The 19670-nt window shown below is 40.3% G+C and overlaps 1 protein-coding gene across 3 annotated transcripts in view; it reads right to left on the reverse strand.

The window, feature by feature from the left end:
- LOC128693543 (serine/threonine-protein kinase Genghis Khan) overlaps positions 1 to 19670 on the reverse strand; it is a 230939-nt gene that overhangs the window by 161675 nt on the left and 49594 nt on the right. For all 3 annotated transcript variants that reach the window (XM_070081421.1, XM_070081429.1, XM_070081424.1), the window contains exon 5: positions 16129 to 16295. In XM_070081421.1, coding sequence (XP_069937522.1) covers positions 16129 to 16295 — 167 coding nt within the window. The remainder of the gene's footprint in view (positions 1 to 16128; positions 16296 to 19670) is intronic.

The following is a 19670-nucleotide window of genomic DNA, read 5'->3' on the forward strand; positions in this document are numbered from 1 at the left end:
ATTTGGCCAATTTAACACAAAGTTCAAAATATTCCAATTTCAAAATAGGTCCAGAATAAACAATGTAGGTATTCCTTGAACTAAACTAACATTTCCTCTATTCATTAGTTACGTTTTGAGGCTTTACAAATAAATTCCATTTTGATTTTTTATTCACATAATGAATTTTTATTCACACCAAAAAATAGAAGATTTACTGTTATGCAATACTGTAATAATTGTATAAATATCATCACCATATTTGTGAATGCATATTAGACCCACCAGCTGGCGTGTATTAGACGTGTGAGGTCGTTTGTTTACTCATGAATAGCAGCAAAAATTTAACATTTCTGCTACTTTGAGCTCAGTTTCAAGCCATTTCCAGTGCTAAAACCAATCAAAATCATCTCTATTTCTGTAATATGTCTTCCATTCTATCAAATGAGACCAAGAAATCGCAAATAGAACTATAAAAAACATACGAAAAAACACTGCAAAGTCACTGTTTTAATAAAAAAATCATGATTCCATTTTTTTTCTCTCATTATACACAGCGTGCTGCAGGATCTGTTTTATGTGGTGCACACATACCACATAGATGTATTCTCTCATATCTAGGCCCAAATGTACCACTCACAGTTTATCAGAGTGAGCTGAGCTCATGACGTAGATCTACGGTTTGGACCCTGAATGTAAAGCCGTAGATCTATGGGACGGACCCTCAAAGGGTTAATGATTTTAATGTGTACCTGCACGACAGCAGAGGTGCAAGATGTGGAGTTTAAAGCATTTAAGTTCATATTTTATTCATTCTAGAGTCTAAATCAGGTTTTTATGTTTTTTTTTTCAACAAGTCGGCCGACTCCCACCAAGGCACGGTGGCCCAAAAAGAAAGAAAATCCCCAAAAAGAAAACGCTCTCACCATCATTCAACACTTTCACATCACTCACACACAATCACTGTCTTTGCAGAGGTGCCCAGAGTACAACAGTTCAGAAGTATATATGTATAAAAATGCACAATATATCCCTCCAAACTGCCAACATCCCAAACCCCTTCTTTAGAGCGCAGGCACTGTACCTCCCATTTCCAGGACTCAAGTCCGGTTATATAAAATAACCGGTTTCCCTGAATCCCTTCACTAAATATTACCCTGCTCACACTCCAACAGCTTGTCAGGTCCCAAATACCATTTGCCTCCATTCACTCCTATCTAACTCGCTCACGCACGCTTGCTGGAAGTCCAAACCCCTCGCCCAAAACACCTCCTTTACCCCCTCCCTCCAACCTTTTCGAATACGACCCATACTCCGCCTTCCTTCCCCTACAGATTTATACGTTCTCCATGTCATTCTACTTTGATCCATTCTCTCTAAATGACCAAACCACCTCAACAAACCCTCTTCAGCCCTCTGACTAATGCTTTTATTAACTCCACACCTACTCCTACTCGGCTGCCTCCAACTGCCTCCTCGCTGCAGCATTTACAACCCAAGCTTCACACCCATATAAGAGTGTTGGTACTACTATACTTTCATACATTCCCTTCTTTGCCTCCATAGATAACATTTCTTGTCTCCACATACACCTCAATGCACCACTCACCTTTTTTCCTTCATCAATTCTATGAATAACCTCATCCTTAATAAATCCATCCGCTGACACGACAACTCCCAAATATCTGAAAACATTCACTTCTTCCATACTCCTCCTCCCCAATTTCATATACAATTTTTCTTTATCTAAATCATTTGATACTCTCACCACCTTACTCTTTTCTATGTTCACTTTCAACTTTCTACCTTAACACACACTCCCAAAATCGTCCACTAACCTTTGCAATTTTTCTTTACATATATTCACATTTTTTTTTTTTCTTTTAACAAGTTGGCCGTCTCCCACCGAGGCAGGGTGACCCAAAAAAGAAAGAAAATCCCCAAAAAGAAAATACTTTCATCATTCAACACTTTCACCACACACACACATTATCACTGCTTTTGCAGAGGTGCTCAGAATACAACAGTTTAGAAGCATATACGTATAAAGATACACAACATATCCCTCCAAACTGCCAATATCCCAAACCCCTCCTTTAAAGTGCAGGCATTGTACTTCCCATTTCCAGGACTCAAGTCCAACTATATGAAAATAACCGGTTTCCCTGAATCCCTTCACTAAATATTACCCTGCTCACACTCCAACAGATCATCAGGTCCCAAGTACCATTCGTCTCCATTCACTCCTATCTAACACGCTCACGCATGCTTGCTGGAAGTCCAAGCCCCTCGCCCACAAAACCTCCTTTACCCTACCCCCTCTCTCCAAATCTTTCGAGGATGACCCCTACCCCACCTTCCTTTCCCTATAGATTTATATGCTTTCCATGTCATTCTACTTTGATCCATTCTCTCTAAATGACCAAACCACCTGAACAACCCCCCTTCTGCCCTCTGACTAATACTTTTATCAACTCCACACTTTTTTTTTTTTTTTTTTTTTTAAACAAGTCGGCCGTCTCCCACCGAGGCAGGGTGACCCAAAAAAGAAAGAAAATCCCCAAAAAGAAAATACTTTCATCATCATTCAACACTTTCACCACACTCGCACATTATCACTGTTTTTGCAGAGGTGCTCAGAATACAACAGTCTAGAAGCATAAACATATAAAGATACACAACATATCCCTCCAAACTGCACAAACTCCACACCTTTTCCTAATTTTCACACTATGAATTTTCTGCATAATATTTACACCACACATTGCCCTTAGACAGAACATCTCCACTGCCTCCAACTGTCTCCTTGCTGCTGCATTTACCACCCAAGCTTCACATCCATATAAGAGTGTTGGTACTACAGTGGAACCTCAAATATCGAACTTTATTCGGTCCAGAAGTCTGTTCGAGTGCCTTTACAGAATGAATTTATTCCCATCAGGAATAATGTAAATTAGATTAGTCCATTTCAGACCCTTAAAAATACACTTATAAAAGCACTTACAAAAATACACTTACATAATTGGTTCTGTTGGGAGCAGCTCGATTTTTGAGGTTCCACTGTACCATACTTTCATACATTCCCTTCTTTGCCTCCATAGATAACGTTTTTCCACTCCACATACACCTCAACGCACCACTCACCGTTTTTCCCTCATCAATTCTATGATTAACCTCATCCTTCGTAAATCCATCCACTGACACGTCAACTCCCAAGTATCTGAAAACATTCACTTCTTCCATACTCCTTCTCCCCAATTTGATATCCAATTTTTCTTTATCTAAATCATTTGATACTCTCATCACCTTACTCTTTTCTATGTTCACTTTCAACTTTCTACCTTTACACACATTCCCAAACTCATCCACTAACCTTTGCAATTTTTCTTTAGAATCTCCCATAAGCACAGTATCATCAGTGCAAAGTAACTGTGTCACTTCCCATTTTGTATTTAATTCCCCATAATTTAATCCCACCCCTCTCCTGAACACCCTACCATTTACTTCTTTTACAAACCCATCTACAAATATATTAAACAACCATGGTGACATTACACATCCCTGTCTATGACCTACTTTTACAGGGAAGTAGTCTCCCTCTCTTCTACACACCCTAACCTGAGCCTCACTATCCTCATAAAAACTCTTTACAGCATTTAGTAACTTGCAACCTATTCCATATACTTGCAACATCTGCCACATTGCTCCCCTATCCACTCATCATACGCCTTTTCTAAATTTATTTATTATTTTTATTTTTTATCACACTGGCCGTTTCCCACCAAGGCAGGGTGGCCTGAAAAAAAAAAACTTTCACCATCATTCACTCCATCACTGTCTTGCCAGAAGGGTGCTTTACACTACAGTTTTTAAACTGCAACATTAACACCCCTCCTTCAGAGTGCAGGCACTGTACTTCCTACCTCCAGGACTCAAGTCCGGCCTGGGAAGTACAGTGCCTGCACTCTGAAGGAGGGGTGTTAATGTTGCAGTTTAAAAACTGTAGTGTAAAGCACCCTTCTTTTCTAAATCCATCAATGTAATAAAAACTTCCCTACCTTCATCTAAATACTGCTCACATATATGCTTCAATGTAAACACTTGATCTACACATCCCCTACCCACTCTAAAAAATCCTTGCTCATCCGCAATCCTACATTCTGTCTTGCCTCTAATTTTTTCAATAATAACCCTACCGTACACTCTTCCTGGTATACTCAGTAAACTTATTCCTCTATAATTTTTACAATCTCTTTTGTCCCCCTTCCCTTTATATAAAGGGGCTTTACACACACACTGCCAATCCCTAGGTACCTTTCCCTCTTTCATACATTAAACAAAAATACCAACCACTCCAACACTATATCCCCCCCTGCTTTTAACATTTCTGTCATGATCCTGTCAGTTCCAACTGCTTTACCCCCTTTCATTCTATGTAATGCCTCACGCACCTCCCCCACACTCACATCCTCTTCTTCTTCACTGCTAAAAGATGGTATACCTCCCTGGCCAGTGCATAAAATTACCGCTTCCCTTTCTTTGTCGGCATTTAAAAGTTCCTCAAAATATTCTCGCTATCTACCCAAAACCTCCATCTCCCCATCTACTAACTCCCCTACTCTGTTTTTAATTGACAAATCCATTCGTTCTCTAGACTTTCTTAACTTGTTTAACTCACTCCAAAATTTTTTCTTATTTTCATTAAAATTTCTTGACAGTGCCTCTTCCACTCTATCATCTGCTCTCCTTTTGCACTCTCACCACTCTGTTCACCTTTTTTTTACTCTCCATATATTCTTCTCTTCTTGTAACACTTCTGCTTTGTAAAAACCTCTCATAAGCTAACCTTTTCTCTTTTATCACACCCTTTACTTCATCATTCCACTAATCACTCCTCTTTCCTCCTGCACCCACCCTCCTATAACCACAAACTTCTGCCCCACATTCAAATACTGCATTTTTAAAACTACTCCAACCCTCATCAACCCCCCTACTACTCATACTTGCACCAGCCCACCTTTCTGCCAATAGTTGCTTATATCTCACCCGAACTTCCTCCTCCCTTAGTCTATACACTTTAACCTCCCTCTTGCTTGTTGTTGCCATTTTCCTTTTTTCCCATCTACCTCTTACTTTAACTGTAGCTACAACTAAATAATGATTCGATATATCAGTTGTCCCTCTATAAACGTGTATATCCTGGAGCCTACCCATCAACCTTTTATCCACCAATACATAATCTAACAAACTACACCTACCATCCGACTTACGACCGAGTTCAGTTCCAAGAAACTGGTAGCAAGTCGAAATGGACGTAAGTCGAACTTTACTATTGAATATCAACATCACGTTTTTGTAATGACTTTATTATATTGCTTTATTTTGGTATTTCATGTTTTACTTTACCTTTTATGCTGTTAGTACTGTACAGTGGAACCTTGAAAATCGAACGTACCAAATATCGAATGTTTCGAAAATAAGACCATTTTTTCGGACAAACTGTGTACCAAAAATCGAACGCGTTTCAAATTTCGGACCGCCGGGTACGGGACCTGTCCGCTGGCCCGCTCTGTCCACGTCCCAGCGCAAGCGCCGTGAGCAGTTTAGCTTTGTTTATGCTTGAGTGATCACTAACCTGCGCTCTCATTCACACATTTTACAATTATTTCGTTGTGTTTAGTGCTTGTGGGACTGTGAAATAAGCTGCCATGGGCCCAAAGAAACTTGCTAGTGGTACCCCTGTGGTAAAGAAAGTGAGAAACACCATAGATGTGAAGAAGGAAATAATACAGAAGTATGAGAGTGGTGCGAGACTTGTTGAGCTTGCCAGGATGTATGGGAAAAACAAGTCGACCATCGGTTCTTTCCTGGCAAAGAAAGAACAAATCAAGGAAGCTGATGCTGCGAAAGGTGTTAATATGCTAACCAAAAAAAGACCACAAATAGTTGAAGAGGTTGAGAAGTTGTTGCTGGTGTGGATCAAGGAGAGAGAGATTGCAGGTGATAGTGTTTCAGAGACGATTATTTGTGAAAAGACAAGGAAGTTGCATGCCGATCTGGTACAGATAACTCCTGGAACCAGTGCTGATAGTGAATGTAAGGCCAGCAGAGACTGGTTTGAGAGATTTAAGAAGAGTAGTGGCATACACAATGTTGTAAGACATGGTTAGGCAGCCAGTTCAGACAAACGGGCAGCTGAGAAGTTTGTACAGGAGTTTAAGGGGTACATAGACAGTGAAGAATTCAAGCCTGAACAAGTGTTTAATTGTGACGAAACAGGCTTGTTTTGGAAGAAAATGCCAAAAAGGACCTTCATCACACAGGAGAAAAAGGCACTGCCAGGACACAAGCCTATGAAAGACAGGCTTACTCTTTTATTCTGTGCTAATGCTAGTGGTGATTTTAAAGTGAAGCCTTTACTTGTGTATCATTTAGAAAATCCCAGTGCGTTTAAGAAAAACAATGTCTTTAAGAACAAGTTATGTGTCTTGTGGAAAGCTAATCATAAGGTATGGGTCAAAAATTTTCAAAGAGTGGGTCAGTGAAGTGTTTGGCCCCAGTGTGAAAAAATACCTCCTGTAAATGGACAATGCTCCTGCTCATCCTCCAAACTTATTAGACCTCTTGTCTAAGGACTTCAGTTTTATAAAAGTGAAGTTCTTGCCTCCCAATACCACTCCTCTTCTCCAGCCCAAGGACCAGCAGGTCATTTCTAATTTCAAAAAACTCTACACAAAAGCAGTGTTTGAAAAGTGCTCTGAAGTGACCACAGACACTAATTTGACCCTAAGAGAGTTCTGGAGGAATCACTTCAACATCTACAGCTCCATAAGCCTTATAGGTAAGGCTTGGGAGGGAGTGACTTCCAGGACTTTGAACTCTGCTTGGAGACAACTGTGGCCAGATTGTGTCCAAAAGAAGGATTTTGAAGGGTTTGAGGCTGACCTTGACCCAGCTCACCCTCTGCCTGTTGTGGACTCTATTGTAGCATTGGGGAACACCCTGGGGTTGGAGGTGAGTGGTGAGGATGTGGAAGAGTTGGTGGAGGACCACAGGGAAGAGCTAACCACTGAAGAGCTGCAAGAGCTTCATCTGGAGCAGTATCAGACCACAGCTGAGGAACTTGCTTCAGAGGAGGAGGAAGAGGGAGTGGATGAGGTGCCTTCTTCAAAGATTAAGGAGATTTGTGACAAGTGGAATGATATCCAAATGTTTGTGCAGAAGTACCACCCTGAGCAAGCTGAAACAAGCCATCTTTGCAACAAGTTCAGTGACAGAACCATGTCCCATTTTAGGAAAATGTTAAAGATGCACCAGAAATAGAGGACTGTGGACAGTTATTTTGTGAGACAGGGGTCCAGTGACTCTCAAGCTGGTCCTAGTGGCATTAAAAGACAGAGAAGGGAAGTAACCCCAGAGAGGGCTTTACCTGAAGTCCTCATGGAGGGGGATTCTCCTTCCAAACACTAACCCCAAATCCCTCTCTCCTCCTCCCTGTCTTCCAGATGCCATCACCAATCTTCAATAAAGGTAAATAAAAACGTTATTTTATATTTTATATTATATGTATGAATTATTTTATATGTATGTAAAACTGTAATTAATCTCTATAAAGTGTATTTTTTGTGTGAATATTTTTGGGTTTCTGGAACGGATTAATTGAATTTCCATTATTTCTTATGGGAAATATTGATTCGAATTTCAGACTTTTCGAAATTAGAACTAGCTCCTGGAACGGATTAAGTTCGATTTTTGAGGTTCCACTGTATTTTATACTGTAAGGTTTAGGATAAACACTGTGTACAACACAAATAATTGTTTATTTCCCAGAAATTTGGCAAAAAAAAGCACGGTCGTAAGTCGAGTGGTCGTAAGTCGAGCAGGTCGTAAGTCGGATGGTAGGTGCACTTTCATTACATGCTATATCATACCTTGTATATTTATTTATCCTCTTCTTCATAAAATATGTATTACTTATTACCAAACCTCTTCCTACACATAGCTCAATTAAAGGCTCCCCATTTTCATTTACCCCTGGCACCCCAAATTTACCTACTGCTCCTTCCACAACATTTTTGCCCACTTTAGCATTGAAATCCCCAACCACCATTACTCTCACACTTGGTTCAACTCCCCACGCATTCACTCAACATTTCCCAAAATCTCTCTCTCTCCTCTACACTTCTCTCTTCTCCAGGTGCATATACACTTACTATAACCCACTTTTCACATCCAACCTTTATTTTACTCCACATAATCCTTGAATTAATACATTTATAGTCCCTCTTTTCCTGCCATAACTTATCCTTCAATATTATTGCTACTCCTTCTTTAGCTCTAACTCTATTTGAAACCCCTGACCTAATTCCATTTATTCCTCTCCACTGAAACTCTCTCATCCCCTTCAGCTTTGTTTCACTTAAAGCCAGGACATCCAGCTTCTTCTCATTCATAACATCCACAATCATCTCTTTCTTATCATTTGCACAACATCCACGCACATTAAGACTTCCCACTTTGACAATTTTCTTCTTATTCTTTTTAGTAATTATTACAGGTAAAGGGGTTACTAGCCCATTTTTCCCGGCATTTTAGTTGACTTTTACAACGCGCATGGCTTACGGAGAAAAGATTCTTATTCCACTTCCCCGTGGATATAAAAGGAAAAGTAATAAGACTAAGAACTATTAAGGTAAAATCAAAGAAAATTCAGATGAGTGTGTATAAATAAACATGTACATATATGTGTAATGTGACCTAAGTGTAAGTAGAAGTAGCAAGACATACCTGCAATCTTGCATATTTCTTCTTCTTTCAACGTACCAGCCGTATCCCACTGAGGTGGGGTGGCCCAAAAGAAAAAACTGAAGTTTCTCCTTTTAAATTTAGTAATATATACAGGAGAAGGGGTTACTAGCCCCTTGCTCCCGGCATTTTAGTCGCCTCTTACGACACGCATGGCTTACAGAGGAAGAATTCTGTTCCACTTCCCCATGGAGATAAGAGGAAATAAACAAGAACAAGAATTAGAAAGAAAATAGAAGAAAACCCAGAGGGGTGTGTATGTATATGCTTGTACATGTATGTGTAGTGTGACCTAAGTGTAAGTAGAAGTAGCAAGACTTACCTGTAATCTTGCATATTTATGAGAGACAAAAGACACCAGCAATCCTACCATCATGTAAAACAATTACAGGCTTTCGTTTCACACTCACTTGGCAGGATGGCCGTATCCCCCTGGGTGGTTGCTGTCTACCAACCTACTACCTATAAAAAAAAAAAAACTTATTCCCCTATAATTTTTACAATCTCTTGTCCCCCCTTTTCTTTATAGAAAGGAATTATATATGCTCTCTGCCAATCCCTAAGTACCTTCCCCTCTTTTATACATTTATTGAATAAAAGTACCAAACACTCCAAAAATATATCCCCCCTGCTTTTAACATTTCTGTCATGATCTTATCACTTCCCGCTGCTTTACCTTTACCCCCTTTCAGTCTACCGAATGCCTCACACACACTTCCTCCACACTCGCATCTGGCTAATTCCTGAAAAATTTATACATCCCTGGCCAATGCATAAAATTATTGCCTCCCTCACTTCATCAACATTTAACAGTTCTTCAAAATATTCCTGCCATTTTCCCCTATACTGTTTTTAACTGTCAAATCCATTCATTCCCTAGGCTTTCTTAATGTATTTATCTCACTCCAAAATTTTTTGTTCTCAGCAAAATTTGTTGACAGTGCCTCACCCACTATCATTTGCTCTCCTATTGCAATCCCTCACTACTCTCTTCACCACTATTTTACTCTCCATGTACTCCACCCTTCTCATATTGTTTCTGCTTTGTAAAAATCTCTCATAAGTAACCTTTTTCTCTTTTATCACATCTTTTACCTCATCATTCCACCTATCACTCCTCTTTCCTCCTGCGCCCACTCTCCTATAACCACAAACTTCTGCTCCACATTCAAACACTGCCTTTTAAAAACTATCCCACCCCTCTTCAACCTCCATACTACCTATACTCTCATTAGCCCACCTTTCTCCTAACAGTTGCTTATATCTCACCCTATCATCCTCCTCCCTTAGTTTATACTTTCACCTCTCTCTTACTTGCTATTGCCATTTTCCTCTTGCTCCATCTACCTCTTACTCTAACTGCAGATACAATTAAGTAATGATCCGATATATCTGTTGCCCCTCTATAAACATGCACATCCTGAAGTCTACCAAACCTTTTATCCACCAATACATAATCTAACAAACTACTTTCATTACATGCTATATCATATCTTGTATATCAGATCTTGAAGGGTGGGCGCCCAGCACCCGCCCTTCAATACCTCTCTATATGTCATTTTGTATTAATTTGAGAGTCCTTATCATACTTCTATGTTATTTATGTTTTTTTTTATTATTATCACACTGGCCGATTCCCACCAAGGCAGGGTGGCCCGAAAAAGAAAAACTTTCACCATCATTCACTCCATCACTGTCTTGCCAGAAGGGTGCTTTACACTACAGTTTTTAAACTGCAACATTAACACCCCTCCTTCAGAGTGCAGGCACTGTACTTCCCATCTCCAGGACTCAAGTCTGGCCTGCCGGTTTCCCTGAACCCCTTCATAAATGTTACTTTGCTCACACTCCAACAGCATGTCAAGTATTAAAAACCATTCGTCTCCACTCACTCCTATCAAACACGCTCACGCACGCCTGCTGGAAGTCCAAGCCCCTCACACACAAAACCTCCTTTACCCCCTCCCTCCAACCTTTCCTAGGCCGACCCCTACCCCGCCTTCCTTCCACTACAGACTGATACACTCTTGAAGTCATTCTGTTTCGCTCCATTCTCTCTACATGTCCGAACCACCTCAACAACCCTTCCTCAGCCCTCTGGAAGACAGTTTTGGTAATCCCGCACCTCCTCCTAACTTCCAAACTACGAATTCTCTGCATTATATTCACACCACACATTGCCCTCAGACATGACATCTCCACTGCCTCCAGCCTTCTCCTCGCTGCAACATTCATCACCCATGCTTCACACCCATATAAGAGTGTTGGTAAAACTATACTCTCATACATTCCCCTCTTTGCCTCCAAGGGCAAAGTTCTTTGTCTCCACAGACTCCTAAGTGCACCACTCACCCTTTTCCCCTCATCAATTCTATGATTCACCTCATCCTTCATAGACCCATCCGCTGACACGTCCACTCCCAAATATCTGAATACATTTACCTCCTCCATACTCTCTCCCTCCAATCTGATATCCAATCTTCCATCACCTAATTTTTTGTTATCCTCATAACCTTACTCTTTCCTGTATTCACTTTTAATTTTCTTCTTTTGCACACCCTACCAAATTCATCCACCAATCTCTGCAACTTCTCTTCAGAATCTCCCAAGAGCACAATGTCATCAGCAAAGAGCAACTGTGACAACTCCCACTTTATGTGTGATTCTTTATCTTTTAACTCCACGCCTCTTGTCAAGACCCTCGCATTTACTTCTCTTACAACCCCATCTATAAATATATTAAACAACCACGGTGACATCACACATCCTTGTCTAAGGCCTACTTTTACTGGGAAATAATTTCCCTCTTTCCTATGTACTCTAACTTGAGCCTCACTATCCTCGTAAAAACTCTTCACTGCTTTCAGTGAACTACCTCCTACACCATACACTTGGAACATCTGCCACAGTGCCCCCCTATCCACCCTGTCATACGCCTTTTCCAAATCCATAAATGCCACAAAGACCTCTTTAGCCTAATCTAAATACTGTTCACTGTTCCAGCAGGCATGCATGAGCTTGTTTGATAGGAGTGAATGGAGACAAATGGTTTTTAATACTTGACGTGCTGTTGGAGTGTGAGCAAAGTAACATTTATGAAGGGATTCAGGGAAACCGGCAGGCCGGACATGAGTCCTGGAGATGGGAAGTACAGTGCCTGCACTCTGAAGGAGGGGTGTTAATGTTCCAGTTTAAAAACTGTAGTGTAAAGCACCCTTCTGGCAAGACAGTGATGGAGTGAATGATGGTGAAAGTTTTTCTTTTTCGGGCCACCCTGCCTTGGTGGGAATCGGCCAGTGTGATAATAAAAAAATAATATTATATGTTTCACTGTAAACACCTGGTCCACACACCCCCTACCTTTCCTAAAGCCTCCTTGTTCATCTGCTATCCTATTCTCAGTCTTACTTTTAATTCTTTCAACAATAACTCTACCATACACTTTACCAGGTATACTCAACAGACTTATCCCCCTATAATTTTTGCACTCTCTTTTGTCCCCTTTGCCTTTATACAAAGGAACTATGCATGCTCTCTGCCAATCCCTAGGTACCTTACCCTCTTCCATACATTTATTAAATAATTGCACCAACCACTCCAAAACTATATCCCCACCTGGTTTTAACATTTCTATCTTTATCCCATCAATCCCGGTTGCCTTACCCCCTTTCATTTTACCTACTGCCTCACGAACTTCCCCCACACTCACAACTGGCTCTTCCTCAATCCTACAAGATGTTATTCCTCCTTGCCCTATACACGAAATCACAGCTTCCCTATCTTCATCAACATTTAACAATTCCTCAAAATATTCCCTCCATCTTCCCAATACCTCTAACTCTCCATTTAATAACTCTCCTCTCCTATTTTTAACTGACAAATCCATTTGTTCTCAAGGCTTCCTTAACTTGTTAATCTCACTCCAAAACTTTTTCTTATTTTCAACAAAATCTGTTGATAACATCTCACCCACTCTCTCATTTGCTCTCTTTTTACATTGCTTCACCACTCTCTTAACCTCTCTCTTTTTCTCCATATACTCTTCCCTCCTTGCATCACTTCTACTTTGTAAAAACTTCTCATATGCTAACTTTTTCTCTCTTACTACTCTCTTTACATCATCATTCCACCAATCGCTCCTCTTCCCTCCCGCACCCACTTTCCTGTAACCACAAACTTCTGCTGAACACTCTAACACTACATTTTTAAACCTACCCCATACCTCTTTGACCCCATTGCCTATGCTCTCATTAGCCCATCTATCCTCCAATAGCTGTTTATATCTTTCCCTAACTGCCTCCTCTTTTAGTTTATAAACCTTCACCTCTCTCTTCCCTGATGCTTCTATTCTCCTTGTATCCCATCTACCTTTTACTCTCAGTGTAGCTACAACTAGAAAGTGATCTGATATATCTGTGGCCCCTCTATAAACATGTACATCCTTAAGTCTACTCAACAGTCTTTTATCTACCAATACATAATCCAACAAACTACTGTCATTTCGCCCTACATCATATCTTGTATACTTATTTATCCTCTTTTTCTTAAGATATGTATTACCTATAACTAAACCCCTTTCTATACAAAGTTCAATCAAAGGGCTCCCATTATCATTTACACCTGGCACCCCAAACTTACCTACCACACCCTCTCTAAAAGTTTCTCCTACTTTAGCACTCAGGTCCCCTACCACAATTACTCTCTCACTTGTTTCAAAGGCTCCTATACATTCACTTAACATCTCCAAAAATCTCTCTCTCTCCTCTGCATTCCTCTCTTCTCCAGGTGCATACACGCTTATTATGACCCACTCCTCGCATCCAACCTTTACTTTAATCCACATAATTCTTGCATTTACACATTCATATTCTCTTTTCTCCTTCCATAACTGATCATTCAACATTACTGCTACCCCTTCCTTTGCTCTAACTCTCTCAGATACTCCAGATTTAATCCCATTTATTTCCCCCCACCGAAACTCCCCTACCCCCTTCAGCTTTGTTTCGCTTAGGGCCAGGACATCCAACTTCTTTTCATTCATAACATCAGCAATCATCTGTTTCTTGTCATCTGCACTACATCCACGCACATTCAAGCATCCCAGTTTTATAGAGTTTTTCTTCTTCTCTTTTTTAGTAAATGTCTACAGGAGAAGGGGTTACTAGCCCATTGCTCCCGGCATTTTAGTCGCCTCATACGACACGCATGGCTTACGGAGGAAAGATTCTTTTCCACTTCCCCATGGACAATAGAAGAAATAAAGAAGAACAAGAGCTATGTAGAAAAAGGAGAAAAACCTAGATGTATGTATATATATATATGCATGTGCATGTCTGTGAAGTGTGACCAAAGTGTAAGTTGGAGTAGCAAGATATCCCTGTTATCTAGCGTGTTTATGAGACAGAAAAAGACACCAGCAATCCTACCATCATGCAAAACAGTTACAGGTTTCTGTTTCACAGTCATCTGGCAGGACGGTAGTACTTCCCTGGGTGGTTGCTGTCTACCAATAATACCTAATACCTAATAATACCTAATATTATTCTGGAATAAATATGATAGTTAGATAACCTTTATTGATAGTAATAGTATAATTATACAATATTTTAAAGTGTCATGAGCTCATACCTCAATACGCCATGGTGAACTATGAGTTACTGAGACTGCTCGTGCCTTCTCCCTATTTTTGTAAAGCTCCACCCACTGGGCAGAGCTATCACTAGCAACCACCTTCTCCTCCACTAGCAATGACCTCCACTATTACCACCAGCAACCACCTCCACTACCACCACTAGCAACCACCCCCACTGGGAGGAGCTTTACGAAAATAGGGAGAAGGCCGGAGCAGTCTCAGTAACTCATAGTCCCCCAGGGGGTGTGGGGGTATGAGCTCACGATACTGTAAAATATTGTATAATTATACTATTACTAACTTGTCGTGCCTCTCGACAGCCGAAACGGATTAACTGTATTTCAATTAATTTAAATGAGGAAAACTGACTCTGCAAATGAGCAAATCCAGATGCAAGCAAGGTGAGGGAACGGATTAACTCGTAAGCAGAGGTTCCACTGTACATTGAAAACAATGTACAACAGATTATTCCTGTAATATGTGTGTCAGTTGCATATTATTTTAGCCTAAGGTTGATGAAGTCATACGTCTGGCAGTGAGTATCTGGGAAGAATGCAGCTATGCAGCTCCTATGGATGATCCGCCACTGCTAGTAACCCCTTCTCCTGAATAAATTACTAAAAAGAAGAAAAACTTTATAGAAAGTGCATCTTCTTAATCAGATTGCCTTGCTCAGTGAAAAATGACAAATGTGTTAATACAAAAAATATAATCTCATACTCCCACCTAAATAAGAAAACTTTCACCATTACTTGCACCTTTGCTGCCTCTCCAGAAGGGCACAAACATTGTAATCTGGTGCTCACTCATAGAAATGTAACCTTCCAACAACAACTTACTACCAGAGAGGAAATCATGAGATCAAAGATGAAAAGGGAAAAACATAAGAAAGAAGGAACACTGCAACAGGCCAACTGACCCATGCGAGGCAGGTCCAAGTTACCTACCGGCTTTAAGCCACTAACCCAACCTAGTAAGGTCAAGGTCACATCCACACATCCCATCTTCCCTCCTTAAAAAAAGGTGAGAATTTGTTTCCCTGAACTTTGTCTCTCATTTTGGTATCAAAGTACCAGACAAGACAGAAAATATTTCTTCAATGACCAATGAAATAAAAATAAGACAAGTTGTGTGATAGTCAGCAGAAATATTAAAAAAAATTATATGCAAAACTAAACATTGAAAATGAGACACCAATATTAATTCAAGTAAGAAATAATATGAGGTTGTTTGTATATATTTAGAGAGGATGGAACAAAATCCGTAGTTGAAAGAAGGAGGGGTAGGGGTCGTCCTAGGAAAGGTTGGAGGGAGGGGATAAAGGAGGTTTTGTATGTGAGGGTGCTTGGACATCCAACAGTTATGTGCAAGTGTATTAGATGTGAGTAGGGTTAGGTGGATTTTGTAAGTTAATGTGCTGTTGGAATGTGAGCAAGGTAACATTTTTAAGGGTTTCAGGGTAAACTGGTTACCCATTGGCAAGTACAGTGCCTTCACTCTGAAGGAGGGGTAGGGATATTGCAATTTGGAGGGGCATCTAAGCCATAATGTCAGTGCACCTCTGGCAAGACAGCAATGGAGTGAGTGATGGTGAAAGTGTTTCTTCTTTTTCAGGTCACCTTACCTCGGTAAGAGACAGCCAGTGTGTTAAAAAGAAAAAGAAATAAAAGAATTGTAGTCAGACAGAAGACAGATTTAAGTGATTCATTCACCTTGTTACTTCTTGTGATGCTTCAATAGAGTTAAGAGACGGACTTCTGCCTTGTGGTCTTTGTTGCATCTTCTCTAATTCTCCCTCTATATTCCGTGTGTATTCCTCTGAACGTTCTCGTAACTTGCGCTCTTTACTTGCCTCTGCCTCAGCTTCCTCGGATCGTCCCTAAAAAGAATAACAATCATAGTGAATAATCTGTTGTGTAGCAATGATGTCTTCTGAAATTGAAGGGATGAGTAAGAGAGAGCATCCTGATGAGAGATGAAACAAAGGAGAAATGGAAGAGAATTACAAGAATTACTCTTAAATGCTTGCTGCATTCACAGTGATTCAGGCTTGTTAAGGTATGTTTTGAAGTTATTCCAAACCAAGACTCAGGCCCTAGAATTGGACTATCCAACCTGACACCTTACTCAATATATCACTTCTGTCTACCCATGGACTAGTACTTGTTTCAAAATTCATTTATCTATATTTTTCACAAGAAAAATAAAGCAACTGTAGAAGTTTTACAATACAGTGGAACCCCGGATTTCGTCCGCACCAGATATCGTATGATTCGGATTTCGACCACTTTTTTCAGTGAAATTTTGCTCCGATTTTCATATTTTGTCCCAGAAATCGCCCGTATCAGATGCATCTGCCCACCCGGGATGCCGCCACTCATGCATACATGTCTCAGTCTGGCTCTATCACTGGTTGAGTGAGCATTCATCCGAAGCATTTCGTAATAATCCATTGTTGCAACTGTGAAATAAGCCACCATGGGCCCAAAGAAAGTTCTTAGTGCTAGCCCTTTGGTAAAGAAGGTGAGAAACATGATAGAATTCAAGAAAGAGATTGTAGAAAAATACAAAAGTTGCATATGTGTGGCCGAGCTCGCCAGGACATATGACAAGTCCAAATCAACAATCAGTCCCATCCAGGCAAAGAAAGTAGAAATCAAGGAAGCTGATGTTGCGAGAGGGGTGATTAAGAACATTTGTGCAAAGTGGAACGAGGTGCAAACTTTTGTGGTAAAATATCACCCTGACCAAGCTGATACAAGCTGTATCTGCAACATGTTCAATAACAATACCTTGTCCCATTTTAGGCAAATCTTAAAGTGATGCCAGAAATAGAGCTCTCTGGACAGATTTTTAGTGCAACAGGGGTCCAGTGCCAGTAAAAGACAAAGAAAGTAACCCCAGATAGGGCTTTGATACCTGAAGTCCTTATGGAGGGGGATTCCCCATGCAAATAATAACCTCTGCTACTCCTCCCTCTCCCCTCTTCGCCGTCCATACTCCAACAAGCATCTTCAATAATGGTAAGAGTGATGTTAACCCATAAACAGTCCAAACGTATATATACATTCTTACTGCTAGTGCCCAAACGTATATAGTTTTATTTTCCTGCCTTCAAATATGGCACGATTGGCCTGAGATGCCGTGTCAGCATAGAATGGGTTATAACACTCAGCGTGCACTGTATTAAAAAAATCTGGGATCACTTAGTACCTTGTGGGAACACCAGTTCAAATGAGCACCTGCTAGAGCAAACAGCACAGCAAACACCTGGGATTCACTGATGTCATGTAGTATTAACTCTCCCATTTTAAGAGTAAAGTGATAATGACCTCGAGTTTAGTGGCTTTGAGGTGGATGTGGCCAAAAGTGGTCGAGGAAATATCAAAAAACCTCGATAATAACCCATGTGCAACATTTGCGCAACACCCTTTCGGAATGTTTTATAACCTATGCCCTAAGTAAAGAGAAACAATTCTGGAACGTAATACTTGTTCAACAGGCTGGCTGATTGGCTGGCTGGCCGGCTGCCTGACTCCGTTTGTTTGTCTGTGTCTATGTCTATCCCTGTCTGTCTGTCTGTCTCTGTCCATCTCTTTCAATATGTCTATCTCTGTCTCACAGGTACACACAAATCCAAGTATACATAGTGTAAATTACCTAGGATAACCCAAAAAATTCAGACGAAGTGCTATACTCTGCTTGAAGATGTGAGCAAATGTGATGAAGCAGTCTTGTGGCTCTCTCTTGAGACAGGGAGCTAGATGGATAGACAGATAGACAGGGAGCTTGATATACAGTGAAAACGAAGTGAGAGCCAATGCTCATCAAATGTCACCTCTAATCTCTTATCAAGTCTTATCACTGTACCCTCAAGAATGCTCATCAAATGTCAGCTCTTATCAAATGTTATTTTATCTTATCAAGTCACTCTCAGGGGTGGACTGTTTTCGTGCTTCAAGGGAAATCATCATCATCTTTTTTTCTTCTTCTTCTTCTTCTTCTTCTTCTTCTGCAGCAGCAGCTGCTGCTGCTACTTATGGAGGGGGAAGTGACGCTTGAAGTGACCTCGAGTCCTTATGGAGGGGGATTCCCCTTCCAAACAATAACCTCTCTCCTCCTCACTGTCTTCCATTCATCAATAACAGCTTTGAATAAAGGTAACTGTCATGTTGAATGTTCATTCTTTTGTGCATGTAAATCTATGTTTAAGGTAAAAAAAAAATTTTTTTTTTTGATACTTCTGGGTGTCTGGAACGAATTAATTGGATTTACATTACGTATTTCTTTTGGGGAAAATGGATTCGCAAGTCGTCAATTTTGATAATAGTCACACACTGTGGAATGGATTAATTACAAAAAATGAGGGTCCACTGTACTTAAATTGTCACAAACACAGTGACAGGTGGACATTTATACGAGGGAGGGAGGGAGGGAGGGAGAAAGGGCGGCGGTGGCAGTGGCAGCGGCGGTGGCAGTGGCAGTGGCAGCGTCGGTAGCAGCAGCAGCTTGTGTAAATGTCCACCTGTCACTGTATGTGACAATTTAAGTACAGTGGACCCTCGTTTTTCATAATTAATCCATTCCACAGTGTGACTATTATCAAAATTGACGACTTGCGAATCCGTTTTCCCCATAAGAAATAATGTAAAACCAATTACAGTAATTCGTTCCAGACACCCAGAAGTATCAACAAAAAAAAAATTTTTTTACCTTAAACATAGATTTACATGCACAAAAGAATGAACATTCAACATGACAGTTACCTTTATTCAAAGCTGTTATTGATGAATGGAAGACAGGGAGGAGGAGAGAGGGAAGAGAGGTTATTGTTTGGAAGGGGAATCCCCCTCCATAAAGACTCTAGGTCACTTCAGGTGTCGCTTCCCTAGCTTAAATATAGATTTACATGCAGAAAAGAATGCCAAATAAATGTAAAGCACTAATAAAATGTATAAATGAACATTTAACATCACACTTACCTTCACTGAAGACTTGTTGGTGTATGGCAGACTGGGCAGAGGGAGGGGAGGCGAGTTTATTGTTGGAGAATATAATCTACTAATGTCAACTCTACGACTTATTTATCTATCACAATTCAACTAATATGACATAATAAACAATATTAATAATATAGAAACATGGAATATACTCTAGAATGAATAATGGAATATACTCTAGAATGAATAAAGTAAGTCATTATGAATGCCACAAGAGGTGTTGTGTTGTTGTTGTTGTTGTTGGGTGTGTAAGG

The sequence above is a fragment of the Cherax quadricarinatus genome, chromosome 6 (genome assembly GCF_038502225.1).
Source record: "Cherax quadricarinatus isolate ZL_2023a chromosome 6, ASM3850222v1, whole genome shotgun sequence".
In the NCBI taxonomy this organism is placed as follows: Eukaryota; Metazoa; Arthropoda; class Malacostraca; order Decapoda; family Parastacidae; genus Cherax; species Cherax quadricarinatus.